Source organism: Lutra lutra, chromosome 2 (assembly GCF_902655055.1).
Source record: "Lutra lutra chromosome 2, mLutLut1.2, whole genome shotgun sequence".
Classification (NCBI taxonomy): domain Eukaryota; kingdom Metazoa; phylum Chordata; class Mammalia; order Carnivora; family Mustelidae; genus Lutra; species Lutra lutra.
In genome coordinates, this window is record NC_062279.1 from 60,746,955 (window position 1) to 60,771,960 (window position 25,006).

General features: G+C 37.5%; 1 protein-coding gene across 1 annotated transcript in view; it reads right to left on the reverse strand.

Annotated features, from left to right (window-relative positions):
- Positions 1 to 252: 252 nt before the first annotated feature.
- Positions 253 to 25,006, reverse strand: part of LOC125094218 (glycophorin-A-like) — a 36,108-nt gene continuing 11,354 nt past the window's right edge. The window contains exons 3-7 of the mRNA XM_047719889.1: positions 11,264 to 11,359; positions 8,326 to 8,364; positions 6,395 to 6,480; positions 4,908 to 4,981; positions 253 to 1,645 (exon numbers count right to left, since the gene is read on the reverse strand). Coding sequence (XP_047575845.1) covers positions 4,922 to 4,981; positions 6,395 to 6,480; positions 8,326 to 8,364; positions 11,264 to 11,359 — 281 coding nt within the window. The 3' untranslated portion in view covers positions 253 to 1,645; positions 4,908 to 4,921. The remainder of the gene's footprint in view (positions 1,646 to 4,907; positions 4,982 to 6,394; positions 6,481 to 8,325; positions 8,365 to 11,263; positions 11,360 to 25,006) is intronic.

The window sequence follows — 25,006 nt, forward strand, 5'->3', positions numbered from 1 at the left end:
CGTAAAGGAAATGTCCTCCTACAAACATTAAGTCCAAAAGTGAAAAGTCCACAGATAGAAGTACAGAGAAATTAACTGGAAGAGTTCCAGGATGTTAAAGTAATTCATACTTTAATTATTCTCTGAGTTCTTTTGCTCTTGTTGAGAAGAAGGGACAGCCACTCTAGTCTATTGTCATTGACTTGTAAATTACTTTAGAGACAAGCCTAGACTCCTGTTCTTGGTTCAACATTTTATTTTTATTGAAAAAAGTACATTTAAAATTGCCTTGGTGCTTGAGTAATTCAGTAGATTAAATTAACCCAATAGTACTGTAAAACTACTTTTAAAAATATGTAACAACAGAAATCCACCCTTATTTTTAATTTAACACAAGAACCCTCTCAGAACAAACAAGTAGGTTAAGATTTAGACTTTTTAATTTATTTAAAAAAATTGAACTTGCTGAGCCCAAATATGTACATAATATTGTTTACTTAATTATCACACAATAAAAAGCCACATGGATTTTTAGTCATTTGGAAGTAGACGATCACAGGAGGGTACCTCTCTGTTTTTATATTGCTTTTTAAGTTTTGTTATGAATGAGTGATAGCTCTATGGTTACAAAGCAATCGTCTAATGTCTAGAAATTTCTTTTGGATTATTTAGGCTAATTTTCGAAACTATCCTAAAGAGAAAATAGGACTGGATGGATTAAAGAATTCAATTGAGAATACAGGACAACTTATTAACATATTCACCTGCTTGTCAAGTTTGCCCTTCTTATTGCATTTATAGAGATACTCAGTTTCATTATACTGCATTTAGAGAGTTATTAAGTTTGCAAGGAAATGTCATTAATTCTTTTCTTTGTCAGGACACCATGACCTCTTATATAAATAACTCTGCCAGTGGAACAAAAAAAGGGTTCACACTCGACAGTCAGACAAATTCCTTGAAATAGGTCATTCACACACGTGTAACATCTCACCTTTTAAAGCAGGAAAACATTTTTATGTCGATTTATGCATTAGAGGATGAACGTGAATGTCATTTTATACATCTATATCTATGTTATCTGTAATATATGTGTTTACGCATGTGTGTACGTAAGGGATCTCCAAACACAAGCCTTATCAGTGTAACTAAAATATCATTATCATCAGTGTAATACCCTATCTTGCAGTGGAAAGAAATATTAGGATTTCAGGTTCCCTTAATATATTTAAAACAATGACAAGTCTCAGAATTCTGGGATGAGAACTTAGATATCATCTGGACGTTACAAGCCTTTCATTTGACAGCACAATCACTGAACTGTAATAAAATAGAGTAAGGCATAAAGAACTACAAAGTCAACTGGAGTTTGGGGATCAGAATTCTAAATCAATTAATTATAAAAATAACGCTAACACACAAAAGCACGCATAAAAGGAAATAATTGCTCTTCATTTTGTAATGTTAATGAGTAGAGACATTTTCCATCATTGAGTCCCTGGACTCCTTATGATGAAATTTTCATCTTGAAGTTGTACTGCGTAGGAAGGTATATAATATATTGGAGTATGTAATTCACACGTTCGTTTTTCATTTGACTGAAGTCCTGTGTCTTTGACTTCTTCCAAAATTTGGCTTAGGGATCAGATTCTCATGAATTACTTTTCTGTGGAAGGATTATAGAAAGGGGAAAAAGCAATAGTATGAGTCACAGTTCTATTTAAGCACAACAGGAAATTAATGCATAAAATACACTTTGGAATTCTACATTCTCAGAGTTGACCTTGAATATAACTATTAGGGAATGAAAGGAATTTTCTTTCAGATTAGCACTATAAGAGAAAAACATGTAGAGAAAGGATTCTTAGAAAATCTATTCTAAAAGCCTTAGATAAGGCACAAACATAATTACTCTGCTCCTAATTTCTACAGAGATGAGACGCTAACACCAAACTTGTATAGGGCTGAGTATAGTGGGAAGGCAGCAACTGATAAGTGAGTTAAATTATATATATATATATATGTCTCTGAACCTAAGGCAATCTCCCTCATGTATAATCTCTCTTGGGAATAACTTTGTTCCTCGGACATCAGCAAGGAGAAGTCTGTACAGCACCTCACATCTAAATTCCTCTCTGATACTAACGTATGGGGAAAGGGAGCAGGGTTGGTCTCTTTCATCAAACCTAACGCTCAACCTTTCTTGGCTATAAAGTTGAATTTGTGTACTCCTGCAGAGTGCATTAAAGGGGTGAGAAGAGCTTTTGCTCTTGTGAAAACAGTGTTTTCCACAGTTTTCTTCCTTTGGGGTATCAGAGGAGCTGTGTATCCCAAGCATTCTCCTGTGAGAAATGAGCTATTGGAGTCACCTACAGGCGCCACCAAGGACAGCTAACTCAGATCCAACTATTCTTACTTCCTATCAGGCATAAACTACATGCAAATTCAGGGGGTTAAAGTAATTAATACTTTACCCCCTAACATTTCCAGTTCTCATTTATAGGGCACGGTCCCTTTGTCTCTTATTGTCTTTGACTTATACGTTTCTTTACAGCAGTATGCTACAAGAACAGGACTAGAGTATTTTTAGATACTCTTATGTATTTCTTTCCTGTGAGATGGGATCAGATTTTATAACCCATTTCACTAATTTTCTGAGACACATTTAATAACTTCATTTGCACCAATATGGGGAAATGAAAGAAGCCTGAAATCTGGTTCATCTGACTTTCCCCTCTCTTTTCCATATATTTGAGGCATGAACTGGGAACCAAAGCATTCATCTTACTAATGTAGAAATGCACATAATTCCCTGAAGCATATTCTGTCTTCTCCCATGCCATTTGCCATGTTGTCCTTCTGCCCGGAAATGCCTTGTCTTGCCTTGGGTAATGTTCATGGCTTTGGGTGGTAAGCACTCCGTTTAGAAACAGCATCAGAACATTTTTTTTGAAATAATGCATTATGTAGATAAAAATTACAGATATTAGTTCTACCTGCAAGTCCTAAAACAAAGTATCCTTGTGCATGAAGTGGTTCTGGCACCCGACTTCAAACTTTGTTAAGTATCAGCAGATCGGGTTTTACTAATCCTTTTTGCTGAGAACTTTGTATATGCCATTTACTCTACAAAGCATGACCTTCCTGAGACTAAGGAATTATGTAACAATCATGGTTAAGCTTAAAGGACAATCCACAAGATAATTTGATGAGGCAAGTCCTGCTATAATAGATTATGCAGCTGGAGTGAATCTTTAAAAGTTTCTTTTGCCACTCCAAACTCTAGGAAACCCAGCAAGTCCTTTGAAGACAGGTGCTTAGTCCCAGGTTAAAACTAGAATCCAAAAATTTATAGTTCTTCAATCCTATCGTGATTTTTTAAAAGATTTTATTTATTTATTTGAGAGAGAGAGAGCACGGGGACAGCAGAGGGTGAGGGAAAGTGAGAATGTTAAGCAGACTCCCCGCTGAGCTCAGAGCTCAGGCAGGGCTGGCTCTCAGGACCCTGAGATCATAACCTGAGCTGAAACCAAGAGTCAGATGCTCAACTGATTGAGCCACCCAAGTGCCCCTGTCATGATTTTTTATAATTATGGAAAAACCCTAGTCAGTTTTGTAGGGGGAGTTAGGTCCTTTTTGCATGAGCCTCACAGAGAGAGATTCATTCTTGGTGGACATCCCCCAAGATAGACATCACTTGGATTTATGCTTCAGGTGACATCTAATAGGAACTATATACTCATTGTCAAGAATGTACAAGAGGCCATAATGAATGAAATAAATGGAATCGGGTTGGTATTTAAACCAACAGCTGAGGCAGCAACCACTAATTAGCTCTTAGGAATTGCTCTCATGCTGGTACAGAGGTTCCAACACGGTTAGAGGTTTGTTTTTTTTTTCTGTAAGAGAGGACTAATTTTATTTTTTTCTGTAAAAGAGGACTAATTTTTTTAACCTAAAAACCTCCTATTTTTTTAAGTTGGAAATGAATATTCTTTTTAAAAACCACTGTGTAGGCTAATACTGCTCTGTGTGAACAAAACTGACCTGCAGTTTTTTTTTTTTAAAGATTTTATTTATTTATTTGACAGAGAGAGATCACAAGTAGGCAGAGAGGCAGGCAGAGAGAGAGAGAGGAGGAAGCAGGCTCCCTGCAGAGCAGAGAGCCCGATGCGGGGCTCGATCCCAGGACCCTGGGATCATGACCTGAGCCGAAGGCAGAGGCTTTAACCCACTGAGCCACCCAGGCGCCCCCTGACCTGCAGTTTTCCAGGTGTTGTGTATCTACTTAGCACCTGCAGGTGGAAGTAAAAACGGGGGGCCAAGGAACTGGCCATTTGTGCAGAGAAGGTCATTTGGGTGTGGAGCCTGCATCACTTATTAGAGCTAACAGGCATGAGCACTCATTATGGCCAAGAACTGTTCTAAATGCTTACTTGTTGTAGCTCACTTAATCCTCATGAAACATTATCATTATGTCCATATTAAGTGATCTCCACATTAACTATCATTATCTCCATAGTAGGAGCTTGCTCACGGTTACACAGCTAGTTAAGTGTTGGAGTATGGATTCAAATCCAGGTCTGGCTGTAGATCAGGGGCTATTAAACTATATCCACTGTAGGGTCTCCTATACACACACCCTTGCAGTTTGGAAAATAGGAAGTATACAAAAGAACTTAACTTTTGCTTTTACTTACAGCATTTGTTTTAGGTTTTTTTAGAATAAAAAAGAAACTTTGTGCCTAAGGGATAATTTCACTATGCTGAAGACAAATGTTCCCATAAAAAACATCTTCCAGAGGTAACACTGATGAAATAGAATGTAAATGAATACGAATTGGGCATAAACCTCCCAACTCAGAAAGAAGTAACTAATTTATTTCCCTCCCCAAAAGGCAAATGGTATTAAGAATATCAGCACCAACCTAGATTCTTGTTTCTATAGAACTTCAAAGTCTGCATTTTCTGGGGACGAATGTTGGACAGGAAATGAACGCTTCTATGAAGAAAAATCAGACAAATATTAATGCCACAATTTTCAAAACTTAAGACCATATAAAGAAAAATGCCTCAAGTTCAAAATCTTTTTGTTTTTGGTTAACGTTTGTTTTCTCTTGATTAAAATGTGTTTTGTAGAGGTTACTTTTGGAAAAATTCACAATTTCATAGATACTTGCAAACTGATTTCAACTTGTATTTGTCTTTCAAATAGTTTTTGGTATTTCATAGATGAATTATTACCCCCAAACATTGACTTTCATATTTCCCTGCTGTAATGAAAAGTTAAAATGGAAAGTTTTTTAAAAAGAGGTAAGGTCTCTTAGGATACTGATTATGATCCAATTTTTCTATATACAAATGGAATATTTTCTCTGAATTTTACCAACTAAGTATTTTAATGACTTTTCTGATTTTAGATCATCAGCCAAGAGACAAGACAACTCATTTTGCCATATACACCCAAACACAAGGAGATGATTTCCCCCCAGTATTTATATAGCAGACCAGAGGATTTATCTTACATTCAAGCTTTACTACATCCCTCATATCACAGCAAGCACTCTCAATGACTTTTACTAAGAAGTATTCTTTAGAAAAGATACATTTACATGTAGCAATGATAATCCATCATAGGTTTGGACCATTATAGACGTCACCTAATAGAAGTTGTTGTTATATCCCTGTCATTGCAAAGTTGTTGCCCCTCTAAATAAGCCTTTTTAAAAGAATATACATAGTGGCAAGGGGGGGAGAACACAAAGAGAGATCAAGAAGAGAGGATGAAATAACTCAACCGTATCGTTCTTTGGTGACCAGATACCTAACGATCTAGGATTACAGTTCTAATTATGGCATCAGAAACACACACACAAAATTTTGTCTTAAACATGTTAGGTAGAAAGTTAGAGTAAAGGTTATGTGCTTTGAAATGCTGTGTCACATGGATTTAAAATTAGCTTTAGTGATGAAAAAAATCACTCATGTTGGAAAACATGTGGGTGGGGTTTGATGAATATGTACCAGGAAATATGAGACTGAAAAAGAGCAAAAGTTTTAAACATATGTAAATATATCATGTTATTTTAAATATTTTGCAAACACAAGTTAAAGTACATATATAATTGGAAATTTGCCTGTTTTATCTATATCCATCAAAGTATACTAAATCAAGTGAGGCAAAAACTTTGGAAAATTTTTCACTAGAAAATGGGGAAGAGTTTTATATTTTGGGTTCCTTTATAGGGCAAATGCAAAAAAAAAAAAATCCACTAGAATAACCATGACTTTTACGTGTCTGGTTGAAAAAGATGGAGTTTTATGCAATTTAGTTTCTCTTTGAGTTTATCTGAACTCAAAGGAATAGAGATGCTCACACCAGCACTTACAGCAAAATTAAAAACTGCATTCTCACCTTTGTCAGTTGGCCAATACAGAAGGCAATTGCGAGGATAACTGTAATGATACCAAACATCACTGCATAAATAATCCCTATTATCACTGTGGGAGAAAAAGAGAACAGAAAATTATAAAAGTATGAGATAAACATATCAACTTAAAAATACAACAGGTAAAATCAGGGTAATATCACTTTACCATTTTATGGAAAATACATTAATATACTTTTATGTATATTATATATTTTCAAAAATTAGGTTTTTCACAGTAACCATGTGGGAGACTGGAACTTCGAGTACTAACATCTTTGTCCAAGGTCACACATCTAATGACGACAAGTCTCCAGAGTTCCAACTCACTCCCATTGTTCTGGACAGGACCTCACAGGCATAATTATGGAGAAAAGCCATGTGGACATTCTGTGGTGATATGGAAAAAACCACAAACTCATAGTTTCAAAGTTATGAGAGAAAATAATGTCTTGGTGTACAAAAGGGTATTGGGGAGATCATTGAATCAGCAGTTTTGGAGGAAATAATCTCAATATAATATACCCCAGTATATAAAATATGTATACTAATTAGTATAGTTCTAATGTAATATACAAAATACACTATACTGGAAGTATACTAAAAATATTTCTCAAATCTTTTGCATGTTGAGAATGAAACAAAATTTAAGTTATAGGTAGTCTTGCCTATTCATGAGTACTTCTGTTTTCAAATGAAGTAAATAGAACTGAAGGTTAGACATACAAGTAAAAGGGCTCATTTATATCTGAAAGATTTATTATTGATTTTTTAAAAAGTAAATGTAGTTTTTTTTTTTTTTTTTGCCACAGGTGTTGCCCAGCCTTCCTGTCCATGTAGCTTTAACTCATGAGCTGGTGATTCGGTTCTACAATCCATTTTTCTTGTATGAAGAATGGATGCAGGCCAAGTGCGAAGGGAGGCTTGGAAAGGCCGAATAGTAAATGAGCACATAAATCAACTAATGCCAGATCCACAGCAGCACCTAAGAAGTGGGGATGACAGTCCTCCAGTCAGAGAGGGCTGGGAGGGTAACTCCAAAGTGGCGGCATAGGGTCCCGAATGAATCAGGATTGAGATATAAATGGTCTATATTTATTCCTGAGATGTGCCAAGTAATCAGATGATTTTAAGCTACTTGCTTTCTTTACAAGTAGGAAACAAGGATGTTCAATGGTTTTATAAGCTCCTACGAGACTTTTCTCAAGTACCCATGCTTGGTTAGAAAGCTAAAAAACTCTAAATTATGTACTGCTAGTTCCAAAATATTTAGGAAAATAAGAAATGCAGATTTTAATTTTAAAAAGAGCATATTTTGCTTGCCTTTACAGTTTTGTATCATGAAAGTTAATAATACACCCTCTTCTGTTTTAAAAACTGATGCTTTTTGGGGCACCCGGGAGAGGCTCAGTCGTTAAGCATCTGCCTTCAGCTCTGGTCATGATCCCAGGGTCCTGGGATTGAGCCCCATATTGGGCTGCCTGCTCAGCGGGAAGCCTGTTTCTCCCTCTCCCACTCCCCCTGCTTATATTCCCTTTCTCACCATGTCTCTCTGTCAAATAAATTTTAAAAATCTTTAAAAAATTTAAAAAAAAAAATGATGCTTCTTGGGGTGCCTGGGTGGCTCAGTCAGTTAGGCCTCTGACTCTTGGTTCCAGTTCAGGTCATGATCTCAGAATGGTCAGATGGAACCCCACATTGGGCTCCATGGTTAACATGGAGTCTGCTTGGGATCCTTTCATTCTTCCTCTCCCTTCCCCTCTGCTCCTCCCCACTCTCTGTCTTTCTCAAGCAAATAAAATCTTTAAATAAATTAAAAAGATAAAAATTGACGTTTCTTATTTTCTTCGGCATTTGGAACTAGCAATGTGTCATTTAAGATGCAATTATTGTTATTCTATGTTGAGTACTAACATACCTGGTTCAGAGAAAGGGTGGGCCATTTGTTCCTTTGCTCCTAAAAACACAAAATTTCAAAATAAAGTCAGAATACATAGAGTCTATCTTTAAAGTTCCATATTAGAATTACATTGTTTAGTGGGTTTCTTTTTATTAACTGTGTTTGGGGAGCTACTGTTCAATTTTAAACAGTTAACTAGTAAAACTTCTGAGGTGATGGGTCAATTTTAACATCAGTAATTCCACTATCTACTTTCAACTACCCAACAGGTATTCATGGATCAGACATTAGCAAACCATCTTCTTAAATGAAGGAAAGGGTATGAGAAAGTACTGAAAGAACCACTTATTGACATCTACAAAAAGCAGTGCATTTAAAAATATATGAAAAAATGGGGAGAAGAAAGAAGACCGAATAAGCCATCACCCCACATGAGTTTCAGTCCAAACCCAAGAGACATCATGTCAGGTATCAATTTTCAGGTTTATACCACAGCCACCATCTGAATCCAAATCCTTATTGTGTCTCATCTGAGCTTTTGTCAACAGTTGGACTGGATTCCCTATCTGCAGAGGTTTCTAGCATTGTTGCCTCAATGCACCTTAAGGCACTACTAGTATTAACCTGATGACATTTCTTTCTCTGCAGTCACCAACACCATTTTATGTCTCGAAGTACTAAGACTACCACAGCCTTACCGTTTTCTTGAATTTAGTTATTACAAATAACATATCGCACCATATATTATCATGTTGTCAGGGACTTGGTTATATTGGGTCATTCTTTAGAGGTTATGTTTAAAGATTAATTGGGGCTTGTGCTCTCTTTCTTCATGGCAGGTGGTAATATGGTTAGTGTACAAGCTCAGGAGCGAAACAGGTGGGGTTTCAGTCACAGGAATCTTTCTCACTAGTTATGGCCTTGGACAAGTTCCTTAAATGCTCTGTGCTTTAGTAATTTCTTAGGCAAATGAAGGTTATAATACCTATCTCTTTGGGTGAAATTATGTAATGCATGAAAACACTTACAATGGCCCCCCATGTTAGCCTTTATTTCTAGGATTCAGGGCATGTAGCGCTGCGTGTCTATGTTTGACATTTTAATGCCTTCCAGTTATCAATTGGCTTCATATTGAAGTGACTTTGAAAATTAGATTGTTTCATTGAACACAGAAGCCCAATAATTAGTTCCCAGCCCTCAGCCTAATTTTCCTTCCCAGGTCTCTGTTTTTAAAATCTGTGGCTTTGCCTTATCCCAGAGCATTTTCTCCGTGTTTCTATTAGATAATGATCCTGCTGCTTCTCAAGGTATTTTCTAAGCCTTTTTAAAAAATCTGGAGTAGCCTGGGGCACCTGGGTGGCTAGTGGGTTGCACCTCGGCCTTCGGCTTGGGTCATGGTCTCAGGGTCCTGGAATTGAGCCCCACGTCGGGCTCTCTGCTCAGCAGGGAGCATGCTCCCCCCACACCCCGCCTCTCTGCCTACTTGTGGTCTCCGTCTGTCAAATAAATAAATAAAATCTTTAGGGAAAAAAAAAATCTGGAGTAGCCTGCCTAAACCCACCTACAAGAGACACTTTCCCTTTCTACTTTCAACTGGCTTTGGTGATGTTATATTCTTTTTCTGATAAAAATAGCCAGAGGCAGTGAATGTGGCCTAATGGCCCTTCTCTCAGTACCCAGCATGACTTAGAGTTCTCATTTACTAGGCAATTACGATATGTCAGGCTTGGGGTGAGGCAATTTTGCATACATCTTCTTATTTGATCTCTAGAGAAATACTGTAAGATGAGAATTATGGACCCAAAAATGAAGAGGACAGAAACCTCTTGGGGAACTTCACTCAGGGTCAGCAGGTAGGATAGCTGACCTCTGCATGGTTTGACCCCAGGCCATCCTCACCACTGCACGATAAGATCCCTTCTATCTGGCCCACCATTTCATGGTCACAGTCAACATTTATGCACTCTGCTAGGTTGTTTTAATTTCTTTAGCCCACAGTATTATTTCTGTGAGATATTCCAGAAGTGAGAATTCCTCTGGAGTAGGGATTGTGTCTACTTAGGGCTGTTGGTCACAGTTTTGCCACAGTGACAGGTCCAATTAAATAGAGTTGCATCATAACAATGAACTCCAAAGTTAACTATTTTAAAATATAAACAAACCTGGTTTTTCTTGTTTCTCTCTTTTTTTCCTTGTTTCCTAAATTTCATGTATGAGTGAAATCATATGGTAATTGTTTTTCTCTGACTGACTTATTTCACTTAGCATAATACCCCGTAGATACATCCACATTGTTGCAAATGGCAAGCTTTCATTCTTTTTTATGGCTGAGTAACATTCCATTGTACATACATACCACATCTTCCTTATCCCTTCATCTATGGATGGACACTTGGGCTGTTTCCTTATCTTGGCTACTGTTAATAATGCTTCAGTAAACATAAGGATGCATATATATTTTCAAATTAGTGTTTTCACCCTCTCCGGGTAAATATTCAGTAGTGGAATTACTGGGTCATATGGTATTTCTATTTTTTAATTTTTGGAGGAAACTCCATACTGCTTTTTTCACAGTGGTGGCACCAGCTTGCATCTCCACCAGTAATGAAATAGGTGAAGGGGATTAAGAGTATATATATATATATATATATTTTTTTTTAAAGATTTTGTTTATTTATCTGACAGACAGAGATCACAAGCAGGCAGAGAGGCAGGCAGAGAGAGAGAGGAGGAAGCAGGCTCCCTGCTGAGCAGAGACCCCCCCCCCCCCATGCGGGGCTCCATCCCAGGACTCTGGGATCATGACCTGAGCTGAAGGCAGAGGCTTTAACCCACTGAGCCACCCAGGTGCCCCAAGAGTACATTTCTTGTGATGATTATATTGTACCCCTGAAACTAATACCATAGTGTACATTAATTATACTTGAATTACAAAAAAATTTAAAAATGAACATACTTTGTCTCCTGTCTGGGGGTTGTTGGTGTGTAAAATCTGAAGAGGCTTGTCTTATACTAGGAGTGCTAGATGATGGCTTCACTGAAGGAGTCAAATCTGTAGAAAACAGAAGTTGAGAAGATCAGCAATGAGGTGACTGAGTGGACTCTAAAGCATATCATACAAGGCAAATTTATCCCATGTCCCTCTCAGTGGCAGTTCCAGAATTTCTATATAGCAGGGGCTTACAGATGAAGAAAGTGTATCTTAATTTCCTGTGTAAAGCACTAAAATCTGCCTCAAAATGTCCTTGTAAGGACTAAAGTAGTTTCTTCCACATATATACATTTACACACACATGTTAGTAGAGTACTTGGCACATAAAGAATGTGACATACATGTTGGTTATTATTGCTACCATTCTTATAAAGGGAAGAGAGACCGGAAGCTGCTTTTGCATGTCATGTTCCATAACTTCGGGAAATTGTCAATGTTAAAGAAAGGGAGACTATGGTGAGGGCTGTGAAGTGTGTAAACCTGGCAATTCACAGACCTGTACCCTGGGGATAAAAATACATTATATGTTTATAAAAAAAATAAAAAATTTAATTAAAAAAAAAGAAAGGGAGAGACTCATGACGATGACATAGGACCAAAGTTCTGTCACATGCCTCCCTTTCTCCACCTCCTTGGTACAATTCTACTTCCCTGGTAAAAATTAAAACCAAGACATGACTAAATTCAGTTTTCTTCTTGCTGGGTAGAGAGTGAGTCAATTCCAAGGTTCCCCACCCATTCTTCTTTTTTCTCTTTCAAAAGTAGCATTTCAGAATTACAATAGAACTGTAGGAAATACTGGCTCCAGTCTAAGATTACTGGCTGGGGATCCAGATAACCAAATGATGCAATGAATTCTAGGCCATGGTTACTCTTTAGAATAAAAACATATAAACACACAAACATATATATAAGATGTGTATTCTCATACATCCTTTAAAAATCCCTTTAAATATATTATATATTTTTATAACAAAACAATTATATTTTTAAATTTTATAAGTATAAAATTTATGAATTATTTTGTAAGACTTTTATAAATTAAATGGGATTTTTTTTTTTATTACAAAAGTAATCCAGTGGCACCTGGGTGGCTCAGTTGTTTAAGAGTCTGCCTTCAGCTCAGGTCATAACCCCTGTGTTGGGCTCCCTGCTCAGCAGGGAGTCTGCTTCTTCCTCTCCCTCTCCCCTCCCCTCTGCTCATGCTCTCTCTCTCTCTCTCTCGCTATCTGTCTCTCTCAAATAAAGGGAAAAATAAAGGGGGAGAAATCGGAGTCTGAGATGAACCATGAGAGACTATGGACTCCAGGAAACAAGCTGAGGGTTTTATAAGGGGAAGGGGTGGTGGGGTGGGTTAGCCTTGTGCTGGGTATTAAGGAGAACATGGATTGCATGGAGCACTGGGTGTTATGCATAAACAATAAATCATGGAACCCTATGTCAAACACTAATGACCTACTGTATGGTGACAAACATAAAACAATAAAAATAAATAAATAAACAAACATTTTGGTATATAGTCATCTGAACTTTTAGCTATGCATCTAAATATAGGATCATTGTGTTTAAATATGTATAAATATGTACATAGTGTTTAAAATATATATACTACAGTCATGTACCCTATGTTTTTTAATATTCTTCTATGACAAGATTTTTTAATGGCTGCATAGTATTCCATTGTATGAGTGTTTAATTAATACACTCATTGTATGAGTGTATGACTAAACCATAGTTTAGTCATCAGTCTCTGACTTTGAGCATTTGTTATTTTTATGCATTCTTAGATAACCATCAGCATCCTAAACTCTGGGGATGTATCTCTGCTCATTCCTTCGAGACATTCTAGTGAGGGGAAATTGTGCTCAGGTACAACAAAGAGGGGGTGGTCGAGCACCTGCAGACATTGTCCAGAGATACTGTCACCTCAGCTAAATGCTCAACATTTCCTGGAGAAAAGAACTGAAAAATATCTTTGACATTTCTGGTCAGTCTCCTCAAGGACTGAGTACCAAGACCTGCCTCTTTCCATCAGCTACCAGAGAATCCTGTGCAGGCAAGAATCATTCTCCCCAAACTATCTGCAATGTTTTCTCCTCTCCTATAAATTCAATTTTCATCTTGTTCCTCAACTTGGTCCTACCACCTGATTCATCACATGTATTTAAACAATTGCTACAAAATGAACTAAATAATATGATAAATTACAGATATCTCTAGGTTCATCTTCAACACTCAGGTGTGATGATTTAAAAGATAATATAAGAAAAAACATTTTTTTAAAGATTTTTTATTTATTTGTTTGTTAGAGAGAGAGAGAGCATGAGCACAGGCAGACAGAGTGGTAGGCAGAGGCAGAGGGAGAAGCAGGCTCCCCGCTGAGCAAGGAGCCCGATGTAGGACTCGATCCCAGGACGCTGGGATCATGACCTGAGCCGAAGGCAGCCGCTTAACCAACTGAGCCACCCAGGCGTCCCAAGAAAAAACATTTTTAACAATAATCTGATGATAGGAATTTTAAGTTTCAACAAATATTGAAATCAAAATTATGGAAAAGAATATTTTTTATTAAGAATCAATGAAAGTATGTAAAAATATAAAAAAGGATACCTAATGAACAAAAATTATTTAATCTCTTGATTATTACATCTCTTTTACACCTTTCCATTCAGTATAATTATTTACAGGTAGGGCATACATTTGTAAATCACTTTAGAACATGAAATGGATTCTTTTGAGACATAAAACTTATTTCCAGGGCTGCTAGCTCCCAGGGCTAGCTCATTTTGAATCCCCTCAGCATTAGAACAGTGTTTTGTACATAATATGTATTTAGTGAAATACTAATAGTTATAAATTTTTAGCCAATTTCTTATAGAGGAACAACCAAGTGAGTTTCTAGATTGCATCTAAAATGAACATAACAATGAATTAAACAAGCCATATGGGAAAGAGGCACCTACAGAATGAGTACAAGCATATCTGAAAAAATGCATTCACAGAAGAGCAACAAAATATTTTCATCATTTCAATAACATGCACATACTTTTTTTTAAGGTTTTATTTATTTATTTGACAGAGAGAGAGAGAGACATATCACAAGTAGGCAGAGAGAGAGGAGGAAGCAGGCCTCCCGCTGAGCAGAGAGCCCGATGCAGGTCTCGATCCCAGGACCCTGGGATCATGACCTGAGCCGAAGGCAGAGGCTTAACCCACTGAGCCACCCAGGCGCCCCCATACTTTTAAAACAGAAAAAAAAAATCTAAAACTGAAAAACAAAACAATCCATACCAAAGTTTTTAAGTGTTAAAAGAGTGAAAATGTTAAAAAGTTAACCAAAGCCATGGAGGAGTTTTGTCTGTGAACACAAATACGCCCTCCTCCAGGCTTCCTAACTCTTCCACAGGACATCACGGTCTACCTGAGTGGGGATTTGCAGGAGTCAGTTAGGGCAATGCTCAATCTATGGGCAGGTGCCCCCTCCTCTTTGTGAACACCTATAAGACCCCACCTGTTCCAGCCCCCCACTTGCCTCCCCATCTTATTGCGTGTCCCTCAATCTTCTTTCTCTAGGCTCCAGCCGTGACAGACACCTCTTGGTTCCTCAAATGCACCATACTATTTCCCATACCCGCACCTTTGTGCCTCCTCTTCCCTTTGTCTGAGATATCCTCTCCCATCCCCCATCTTGCCTAGCTGTCTGCTTCTTGGGTCTCAGGTCAATACCATTTCTCTTTGGAGGTCCTTTCTTATCTCCCCTACTTGTACCACAAACTCTATCAAGTCCCCAGTGCTTGGCGTGGTGTGGTAAAGCCTTAGTGAAATCTTATGATTGACTGTTTGGAATCCAGATACCTCTTCCAAGGACCTCTCAGTTACTGGGAACCTTGGGTAGTCCTTCATTTACTCATTGGTTCACGAAAGTGTTTTAGCATGCTTACTTTGTGCTATGTACAAAGAACACAAGAAATAAATGAATCAATAAATCAGTAAATTGATAAGTCATGGTCTTCCCAGCAAGGAAATTGCAGCTTAGTAAAGAGACACAATGATTTGATCTAAGTCTCATAATGTGTTTTCTCTGGTAGTGAAGTGATGGCCCCAAAAAGGCTGTGGTCCATTCTATGGGGAGGAGGACGAGGTCTAAAGACCTTGGGGAGGTGTTCTTGGAACTCATCTTGCAAGAACTCTAGGATTTCGACTGTGTGGACATTTAGGTACTGAGTCAGCAGTGCCAGCCATGCCCAGGAATTTGAGAGATCGCTGAGGGATCTGCAAACATCTAAGCGGCTGCCACGCAAATGGGAAGAGAAGCAATACAGCGAGGGAGTGAAGGAACCCACTGAAGAGCTTAGGGAAGCGCCGGGTGCCACAGGCCCTGGTAGGGAATTCGGACTTTATCCTTAAAACAGTGGAAGGACAATAAAGGGTTTGAACCAAATTTTCATTTGCAGGAGATCACTGTCAATAGTAGGTTGAAGGATGTGGGAGAAAAGAGCATGCCCAAGAATGAGAACCCTGCCTTCATGGGTGGCCAAGATAAGTAGTCCCTTTGTAACCTGGCACTCCTTTTCACTGAGGGTCCTTATCACTACTTGGCCTTGCTTTTTGGCAGAGAAGACGTATAATCTGAGGGTTTAACAAGTAGAAAATGACAGCATGTTGTGGAGAAAAAAAGACCCAACAATAGGATCGAACACCTCTTAAAACCGGTACCTTAGGGGCGCCTGGGTGGCTCGGTGGGTTAAAGCCTCTTCCTTCAGCTCAGGTCATGATCCCAGGGTCCTGGGATCGAGCCCCGCATCGGGCTCTCTGCTTAGCAGGAAGCCTGCTTCCTCCTCCCTCTCTGCCTGCTTGTGATCTCTATCAAATAAGTAAATAAAATCTTAAAAAAAAAAAAAAAAACCGGTACCTTAGTGCTTTGAGTTTTGTTTTTTGTTTTTTTTTTTTAAGATTTTATTTATTTATTTGACAGAGAGAGAGATCACAAGTAGGCAGAGAGGCAGACGGGGCGGTGGCGGGGGGAGGCCCCCTGCTGAGCAGAGAGCCCAAGGCGGGGCTGGATCCCAGGACCCTGAGATCATGACCTGAACCAAAGGCAGAGGCTTTAACCCACTGAGCCACCCAGGTGCCCCAGTGCTTTGAATTTTAAACAAAGTCAGAGAAGGGGGAAAAAAAAAACATTATAAATGTATAAGCAAAGTACATATAACTTTTTGTTGTTGTTATAGAAATGAGAAGATGCTTATGGAGACAGACCTTATTAAAATAAAATTTGAACTTTATCAGAACCATTTTCAGCCTCTGGCAAACAGATGTCTTTCTTCTCCAAAAGCTATTTCTCAGAGGAAAGGAGCATTTAGTGGAAATTTTTTTTCAGAAGAAGTAAAGGCTGAAGCCCTAAACTCTAGCCAGAACTCAGGAATATCTAACACTGAAGGCAACGTATTGTTTAGAGAAACAAAGTCCTTGAGGTAATTTCCAAAAATTGCGTATACTTGATTCAAGTCCCAAATGCAAATGCTGCGTTCTACTTGCACACTTATAAAAACTGATTGGTGGCCAAATTTATTTGAGGCCAAAATTTTGTACTTCTCTTCTTAGAAATACCTGTTTTAGTTCTCCAGGATTAGTTGCTTTGATGCAATTTCTTATTATACTCACCTAAAGTCACCAACACAGTAAGAAAATAAATATAGCAAATAAATGCCCTAAGAGCAACTTGATAAAAAATGTTTTTTAAACTTCCATTTCCTCAACAATCAAGTATCTGGAACAGATCTATAAAATGACCTTTGTTGTAGATTTCCTTCCATTTTCAGGAATAAAAAAAAAATCTGTATTTCAATAGTTGTTAACCTGGGTGCTTGTTAGCAATACGAGGAGGGCTCAGAATCTTTTACTGAAACACATGGTCTACCAAAAAATGTTAGCTTGAAGGATTGATAATTTTGCTCATTCACATAAGTTTTTCTATTTTTAGCACGTAGTTAATTTTAAAGAACTTGCTGGTTATTTCTAAGATTCCCATGGGGCAATTTGAAGCATTTTATCAATCACTTCAAATTAAATACACTATCCCGGGGTTGAAAAATGTCACCTAGGAGAAACAAAAGAAGTATCCCTTTGTACATTCTCAGGTGATTAAACTACTTTCAATATTCAAAGGAAGGAAACTAAAATCCCACGATACGTACCCCTAACATCCATCAAAAATGTTTTGATGCTTACATCGGCAGCAATAGCCCTCAATTTTGTGTGACTCTCCCACATTCCTTGGGCCCTAATCAGCTAATGAACAGCTGTGGACATATACAGTCACCCAAAGCTGCAAAATTTCTGTGAATAAGGGGATTTTATTATTTTTTTATTAATTTTATTTATTTATTTGACAGAGATCACAAGTAGGCAGAGAGGCAGGCAGAGAGAGAAGGGGAAGCAGGCTTCCCGCTGAGCAGGGAGCCCGATGTGGGGCTCCATCCCAGGACCCTGGGATCATGACCTGAGCTGAAGGCAGAGGCTTAACCAATCACCCAGGCACCCTGCTACGGTACTTCTTAAAAAGTACGTTACAGTGACTGGAACTGAATCACCTAATTTTAGGTTCGGGAAGGGTATAATGAATGAATCCATACGCCATCCAGAATGGTAAAGATTTCTAACTTTCTTGATTGTATCATCTCATACTTACATAATATTTGAATTGTTCCAGAACATTAACCTCTTTTGTCTCTTCTCCTCACTGCTCTGATCTCACTGTTGCTCACTAAAACTCTACCAGTCTGAGACATCCCTGTGTTGAGTCAGGGAGCATGGGAAGGCCCCCGTCTCTGTTCCCAGTGCATCAAAAAAGTGGGGTGACTTGTGGGCCCAGTGCACATTAGAGATAGAATGGAGACTAGAGGTCCAGTTTCCTAACACCCTCCTCTCTGCTCTTCCCACCATATCACATGGCTTTCCCAAACAGTTGACATTTCTAACATGAAATGTTATAAGAAAGAATAACAATAAAGTGCCATGTTGGATGGTCTATGGTCTTGCTTAATGGCCATACTCCCAGTAGCTGAGCTCCTGTCTCGGTGTGATAACGCTGGCTCTCGCAGCTGCTGCCTTGGGTTTGGTTCCCTCCTGACTTGCGGCTGATAGAAGCCTTATCTCACAAAAGCAAACTCTTACAAGGACACACTCTATACATGAAATGCCTGAAGTAGTTTCCAAGTCAGAAAACTAAATTTAGTTTTTTGCTGTTGTTGTTTTGTTGTTTTGTTTTGTTTTTGGCATTGTGAGGACCATGAAAACTGATTGATAAACTTCCACAAGTTTCCCACAGCTAATTTGTGGTCAGAAAGAGACAAAAACTCACATCTCCTGACTTCCAACTCAGTGTCTCTTTGGCTGGCCCCTCTTGTTTTATACAGAATGAATGTATAAATGAGGATCTTGCCTGTTCCCAAATATTTATATATATACATACATGTATATATATAAGAAGATGCTGAGGAAGATGTATATATATATATACATATATATATATATGTATATATATATATATATATTTGGAGGACACTATTGTTGTGAAGCAGTATTTTAAAGGAAATATTCAGTTTTGCTCTTGAACCACAGGATTGACAAACTCAATCTGGGTCAAGTCAGATGTCCATCCTATCTGTGGTCATTCATTTTTCTTTTTTTGGAAGGGTTTTAGGAGGCTAGAATAGTCAGTTACAACTTAGAAAAACTGAGCTTCCTAAAGAATAAAGTGGTTATTGTGATGACATTTGAGCCTGATGTTTTGAATAGCCCTCAGTGTTTGGTTAAAACTCTCTGCTCAAGAGCTCTTAAAGAAAGGGGCAGGGACACCTGAATGGCTCAGTGGGTTAAAGCCTCTGCCTTCGGTTCGGGTCATGATCTCAGGGTTCTAGGATCGAGCCCCGCATCAGGCTTTCTGCTCAGCGGGGAGCTGCTTCCCCCTCTCTCTCTGCCTGCCTCTGTGCCTACTTGTGAACTCTGTCTGTCAAATAAACAAACAAAATCTTTAAAAAAAAAAAAGGATAAAAAAAGAAAGGGGCAGCTTGTTAACCGGTACATTTCACGGGCGTGGTGTCCAATGCAGTGACCCAGTTTCCGCTCATCTACAGAGGCCTGCTCTGGCGGCTCCCATGCAGCCAGGTGGTCACATTTCTACCTTCCTTCACTTGATAGAATAACAGCTCCTCATTGAGTCCTCATTGTGGACTAGGATGACAGCAACTTCCCTCAAGGAACCTTGAAAGTGACTGCTTGGCTCTGAACTGCCCAGCTGCTGGCCATTCTCATGGTCCCAAATCATTGTTGAGTCAGCAGGAATAGAAAGAAAAATCAGCCTATAATCTCAGCCACTGTACTTTCTTCAGCCCAGATAGAAAGAAAGCAAAGGATATTTATCTCTGCTATCCCAGTGAGAAAGGAGGTCAGAGTTCCACTCCCAGCTTTGCTACTAACTGGTTGAGGATCTGAGTAGGTCACTGAATTTATCAGTTTCTTGCTTCCAATATGAGAGTAATGGAACAGATATCCTCTAAGGAACTTCACTAGTCCCAAATTGTTTGTATGACTGAGATAATAATATTAATATTTAACACATTGCCTATTCACTACAGTCTGGGTATCCTCTCTTGCCATCTTCAAAACAATTACCTGAGTGCATATTATTATCTATTAATCATTAACTGTAGAGAAAAACAAAGATCAGAAACATTGCCTAACTTGCCTAAGATACTCAGGTGATAAATGGTAGAGCTGGACACTAACATTTTAATTTTATATAATATTCACATGTCACAAAATATCTTTCTTCCTTTGATTTTTTTTTTTAAACACTTAAAAAGTAAAAACCATTGTTAACTTGAAGGTTGTACGAAACCTGGTGGTAAGCTGGATTTGGCTCACAGGCTGTAGTGTGCTGGTGCCTACATTAGTGTATGTAGACTCTCTGGCTATGGAACTCAGTCATCACAGTTTTTTGAGAGAGCCCCTTAGATGGTTCCAACATGTAGTCAAGAGAGTGAATTCCTGCAGTAATCGGCTTTAAAATCAATTCACTGTGTCATCGCTGGCATTAAAATATTAAGTTGTATAAAACAGAAAAGAGTGCATCACATAATAAGGACAGTTTTATTTTGTGGAATCTTGTTTCCTATGTGTTTATGTATTTGTGTAGGGTGAGTTGCAGTGGACATTTACTACATTTTAATCACATTTGAATGGGTCTTGAGGTTGAGATACCTTGCTATACGCTATCTGAATACCTGGCCTCCAGAAGGGCTGAGGGAATCAACAGTACATGACACAACTGAGATCCATTCAAGGCACCTATGAGCTGCTGGCTAGTTGGCTCCATCCTAGAACAATCTTACCCAGTTTTTATAGGGTCCATAAAAGCAGCTAGAGTTTCTTTGTGTACTGTGCCATTAAAGTGATTTGGGGGTTCTGAGAGAGAATTCTTTAAAAACATAAAGTTAACCAACAGGATAATTACAAATAGACTATATACCTTCAAATAAACAAAATCTTAAAAAAAAAAAGAATAAAAAAAAGAAAGGGGCAGCTTGTTAACTGGTATGTAAGAGGATAAAGGTGAACTGACCATAGCACATATGTCAAAACATCAGAAATAAATCACTAAAAAAAGAAAGTATGAATAAAGATAACAAAAGATACTAAATGTCAGTTGTGAATCCATAGATGCATATAAATGAAATTTCCACATTAAAATACAAAGACCTATAGATTGAGTCAAAATAGACAGGAAAAAAGGACCCTAGTGAATGTATGCTAGATCACAAGGAACACAAACAAAACAAAAGAATGCAAAATGTGTAAAAAATAAGTGCAAAGGTATATTAGACAAATAAAGATAAATAAAAAGAGGAATCAAAAATTTTGAAATTAGGTAAAGTAAATGAAAGACAAAGACATTTACAAAGACATGGAGGGTTAATTTCTACTATTAAAGGATTTATTGCACAATGATTCTTAGGTAAATATGGATCATTATATCCCAAAAACATACCAACAAGAAATACCAAGCAAAAGAAGAAATTGACAGAATTACAATAGTTGTGGAACAATTTTAAGAGTTTTCTCCAACTGTGATAGATCGATGAAGCAAAAAAATAAACACTGACAGGACCTGAAAAATACCTGGCTTGCAGTCACAAGTGATTGATGTTTACTTTTTTGGTGCAATAAATCAATAAGAATAAACTTTATCACGTGCTCCTGCATTCATACCCTCACTTAGAAGTGACATTGCTGAAGTGCCTGACAAGATGCTTTTGTGATCTGCACCTGACAGGATAGTTCAGGGAGGACAGACACCAAGAGGCATATTTGTGCAGTGTGTCTCCCAGCAGGATGCAATTTCACCACCACGATTCATCCTGCCAGTTGCCTTCAACCCATGTACTATTCTCGCATTCTGTACTTCGGGATTATTTTATTTCTTATGATTTTTAAGTGTAATCAAGACTGAGAAATAAGTGGTAATCACCACAGGAAGATCCCGAGATAAAAAGGTTATCTAGCCCAGAGTAAAAGGAACAAAAGGCTAACATCATAGTCACACAGTTCAGGCTCATTAACTGCACCCGTAGGAGAAGACAGACCACCAGCCTTCAGTCAGTCGGGTCTCCACTTTAATGAAAGCGCAAGCAGAGACCTGAGTGACAATGTTGCAAGAGTAAGGAAGAGCCAAGGCTGGAACATCACTCTGTGAGAGACAAATTCGGCAACTTAATGTATTGAATAAGTGCCCAGATTCTAGAGCCAGCTTGCCTGCATTCAGACTAATTTCCCTAACTACTAGCTGAGACCTTGGGCAGTTTGGCTAATCTCTCTGTACTTTTGTTTCCTCTTTTGTGAAATGGGGATAATAATTGTCTCTATCTTATAAATTACTGACTGAGTTAAATAAGTTAAAATATATATAAATTTTGCACAAAGAGAAAAGCTGGTCTTAAATATGGAATTGCTAAGAACTACAAATAACCAAACTAATCTCGAAAAGCAACAGAGGTAGAGGGCTTACACTTCAAAATTTCAAAACTTACTACAAAGCAACAGTCATCAAAACAATATGCTGCTGCTCAAAGAATTAATGGAATAGAATTGAGAATCTAGAAGTAACCCCATACATATAGCAACAGATTTTCAGTAAGTGTGCCAAGATAATTAAATGGTGAAAGAACAGTCTCTTCAACAAATTGTGCTAGAACGACTAGAATAATGCAAAAGAATGAAGTTGGATTCTTATCTCACACCATCTAAAAAAAAATCAAATAAAAAATGGACCAAAGACATAAATATAACAGTTAAAACTATAAAACCCTTAGATGGAAACATGGGAGTAAAACTTTATGACCTTGGATTTGCAGTCCGTGGTTTTCTTTTTTTAAGATAAAATGCCAGAAGTACAAGCAACAAAATTAAAAAAAAAATGAATTGGACTTCATCAAAATAAAAAACTTTTGTGTGTCAAAGATGCTCTCAAGGGAGCAAAAACATGACCCACAGAGTGGGAGAAAATATCAAATCATCTGTCTGCTAAGGGTCTAGTATCCAGAATATATAAAGAACTATTATAATGTAACAAAACCACAAACAACCCAACTTAAAAATGGGCAAAGAACTGGAGTAGACATTTCTCCAAGAAGATATACAAATGGCCAACAAACGCATGAAACGATGCTTAATACCATCAGTCACTAAGGAAAGGCAGATCAAAACCACAATAAGATACGACTTCACACCCACTAGAAAATAACAAGTGTGGCTGGAGATGTGGAGAGACTGAAGCTCTCATACACTCTCAAAGGGACTGTAGAATAGTGCAGCTTCTATAGAAAAAGTATGGCATCTCCTCAATAACTTATATATAAAATACCATATGACCCCAAATTTCTACCCCTAGGCAAACTCAAAAAAGAATAAAAAAAAAAGGTGTTTAAAAAAAAAAACTTGTACAAGAATCTTTATAACAACACTGTTTATGAAAGCCAAACAAGTAAAAATGACCCAACGTCCATCAACTGATGAATGAATAAATAAAATGTGGTGTATTCATGCAATGGAATATTATTCATTCATAAAAAGGAATGAAGTACTAACACCTGCTACAACATGGATGAAATTGAAAACATTATGCTAAGTGAATGAAGCAAGACATAAAAGGCATTACTGTATAATTACATTCATATGAAATATTCAGAATAGGAAAACTGATAGAGACAGAAAGCAAATTAATGGTTTCCAAGGCCTATGGGAGGGGAAATGAGAATTTAATGTATCTGGTATTTCCTTTTAGGGTTATGAAAATGTTCTGAAACTAAATAGTAGCTATGGGTATACAACATTGTGATTATACTAAATGCCACTGAGTTGCATATTTAAAAATGGTTAAAATGGTAAAATTTGTTACATGTATATCTCCACAATAAAAAAAATATTAAATCTATGTACCTGGCTGAGAGTAGTGCTTAGCACTAAATAAATGCTAAATGAATACAGGTATTATTCTTTGGAATCTAACTGTATACAGAACCTAACCTATACTATACCAATGTAGAGATGGATGTGCCAAAGTTAACTAAATAACTATGTATAGAACTTTGTACACTAAAACTAAAGATGACATCTTCTTTTCCAGTGCTTACATATAATAATTTGGGTTACAAAGAAACTCAACCAAAATCCCAAAGTGGAACTTATATAGGGCATAGTGTCTGACCACAATATAATAAAGTGAGAAATTTATATGGGGGAAAAAGTGGAGGAAAAATAAAATTTAAGGAAGTAACCAACTGCGACAAAGTAGAAGGTTAATGCAGGAATTATTGACCATTTTGAAATTGACAGCAAGAACATCTCTTATCAAAGTTTAGTAATAATGGCCAAAAATAAACTTACAAAACTCAAAATCTCAACTGATTAAACAAAAAAAGACAATAAATAAAATGAGCAAAAGTATAGCAAAATAAAGCTTACAGAGATTAAGGAAGAAGTCAATAAAGATAAAAGCAAAAATGACTAAGAGTAAAATATCGAAATTGATTAATATGTCAAAATAGTTTTTGAAGAATTAATAAAATAAGCAAACCATTACAAGTTTCAATCAAGACAAGTTGAAAACATAAAACACAAGTATGTAATTGTTAGGAATGAGAAAAGGTACATAAAATTCACAGATAACATTTTTAATTGGAAAACCTTAATTAAAATAAAAAGTACTTATCAAATTCAACACCCAAGGAACAAATAATCCAATCAATAAATGGGTAAAAAACATGAGCAGACACTTCTGCAAAGACAACCAAATGGCCAACAAGCACACAGAAAAAGTGCTCCACATCGCTTGGCATCAGGGAAATACAAATCAAAGCCACAATGAGATACCACTTCACACCAGTCATAATGGCTAAAATTAATCAGTCAGGAAACAACATATGTTGGCAAGGATGTGGAGAAAGGGGAACCCTCTTCCACTCTTGGTGGGAATGTAAGCTGGTGCAGCCACTCTGGAAAACAGTAGGAAGGTTCCTCAAAAGGTTGAAAATAGAGCTACTCTATGACCCAGCAATGGCACCACTGGGTATTTATCTCAAAGATACAAATGTAGTGCTGAAGGGGCACATGCACCCAAATGTTTATGGCAGCAATGTCCACAATAGC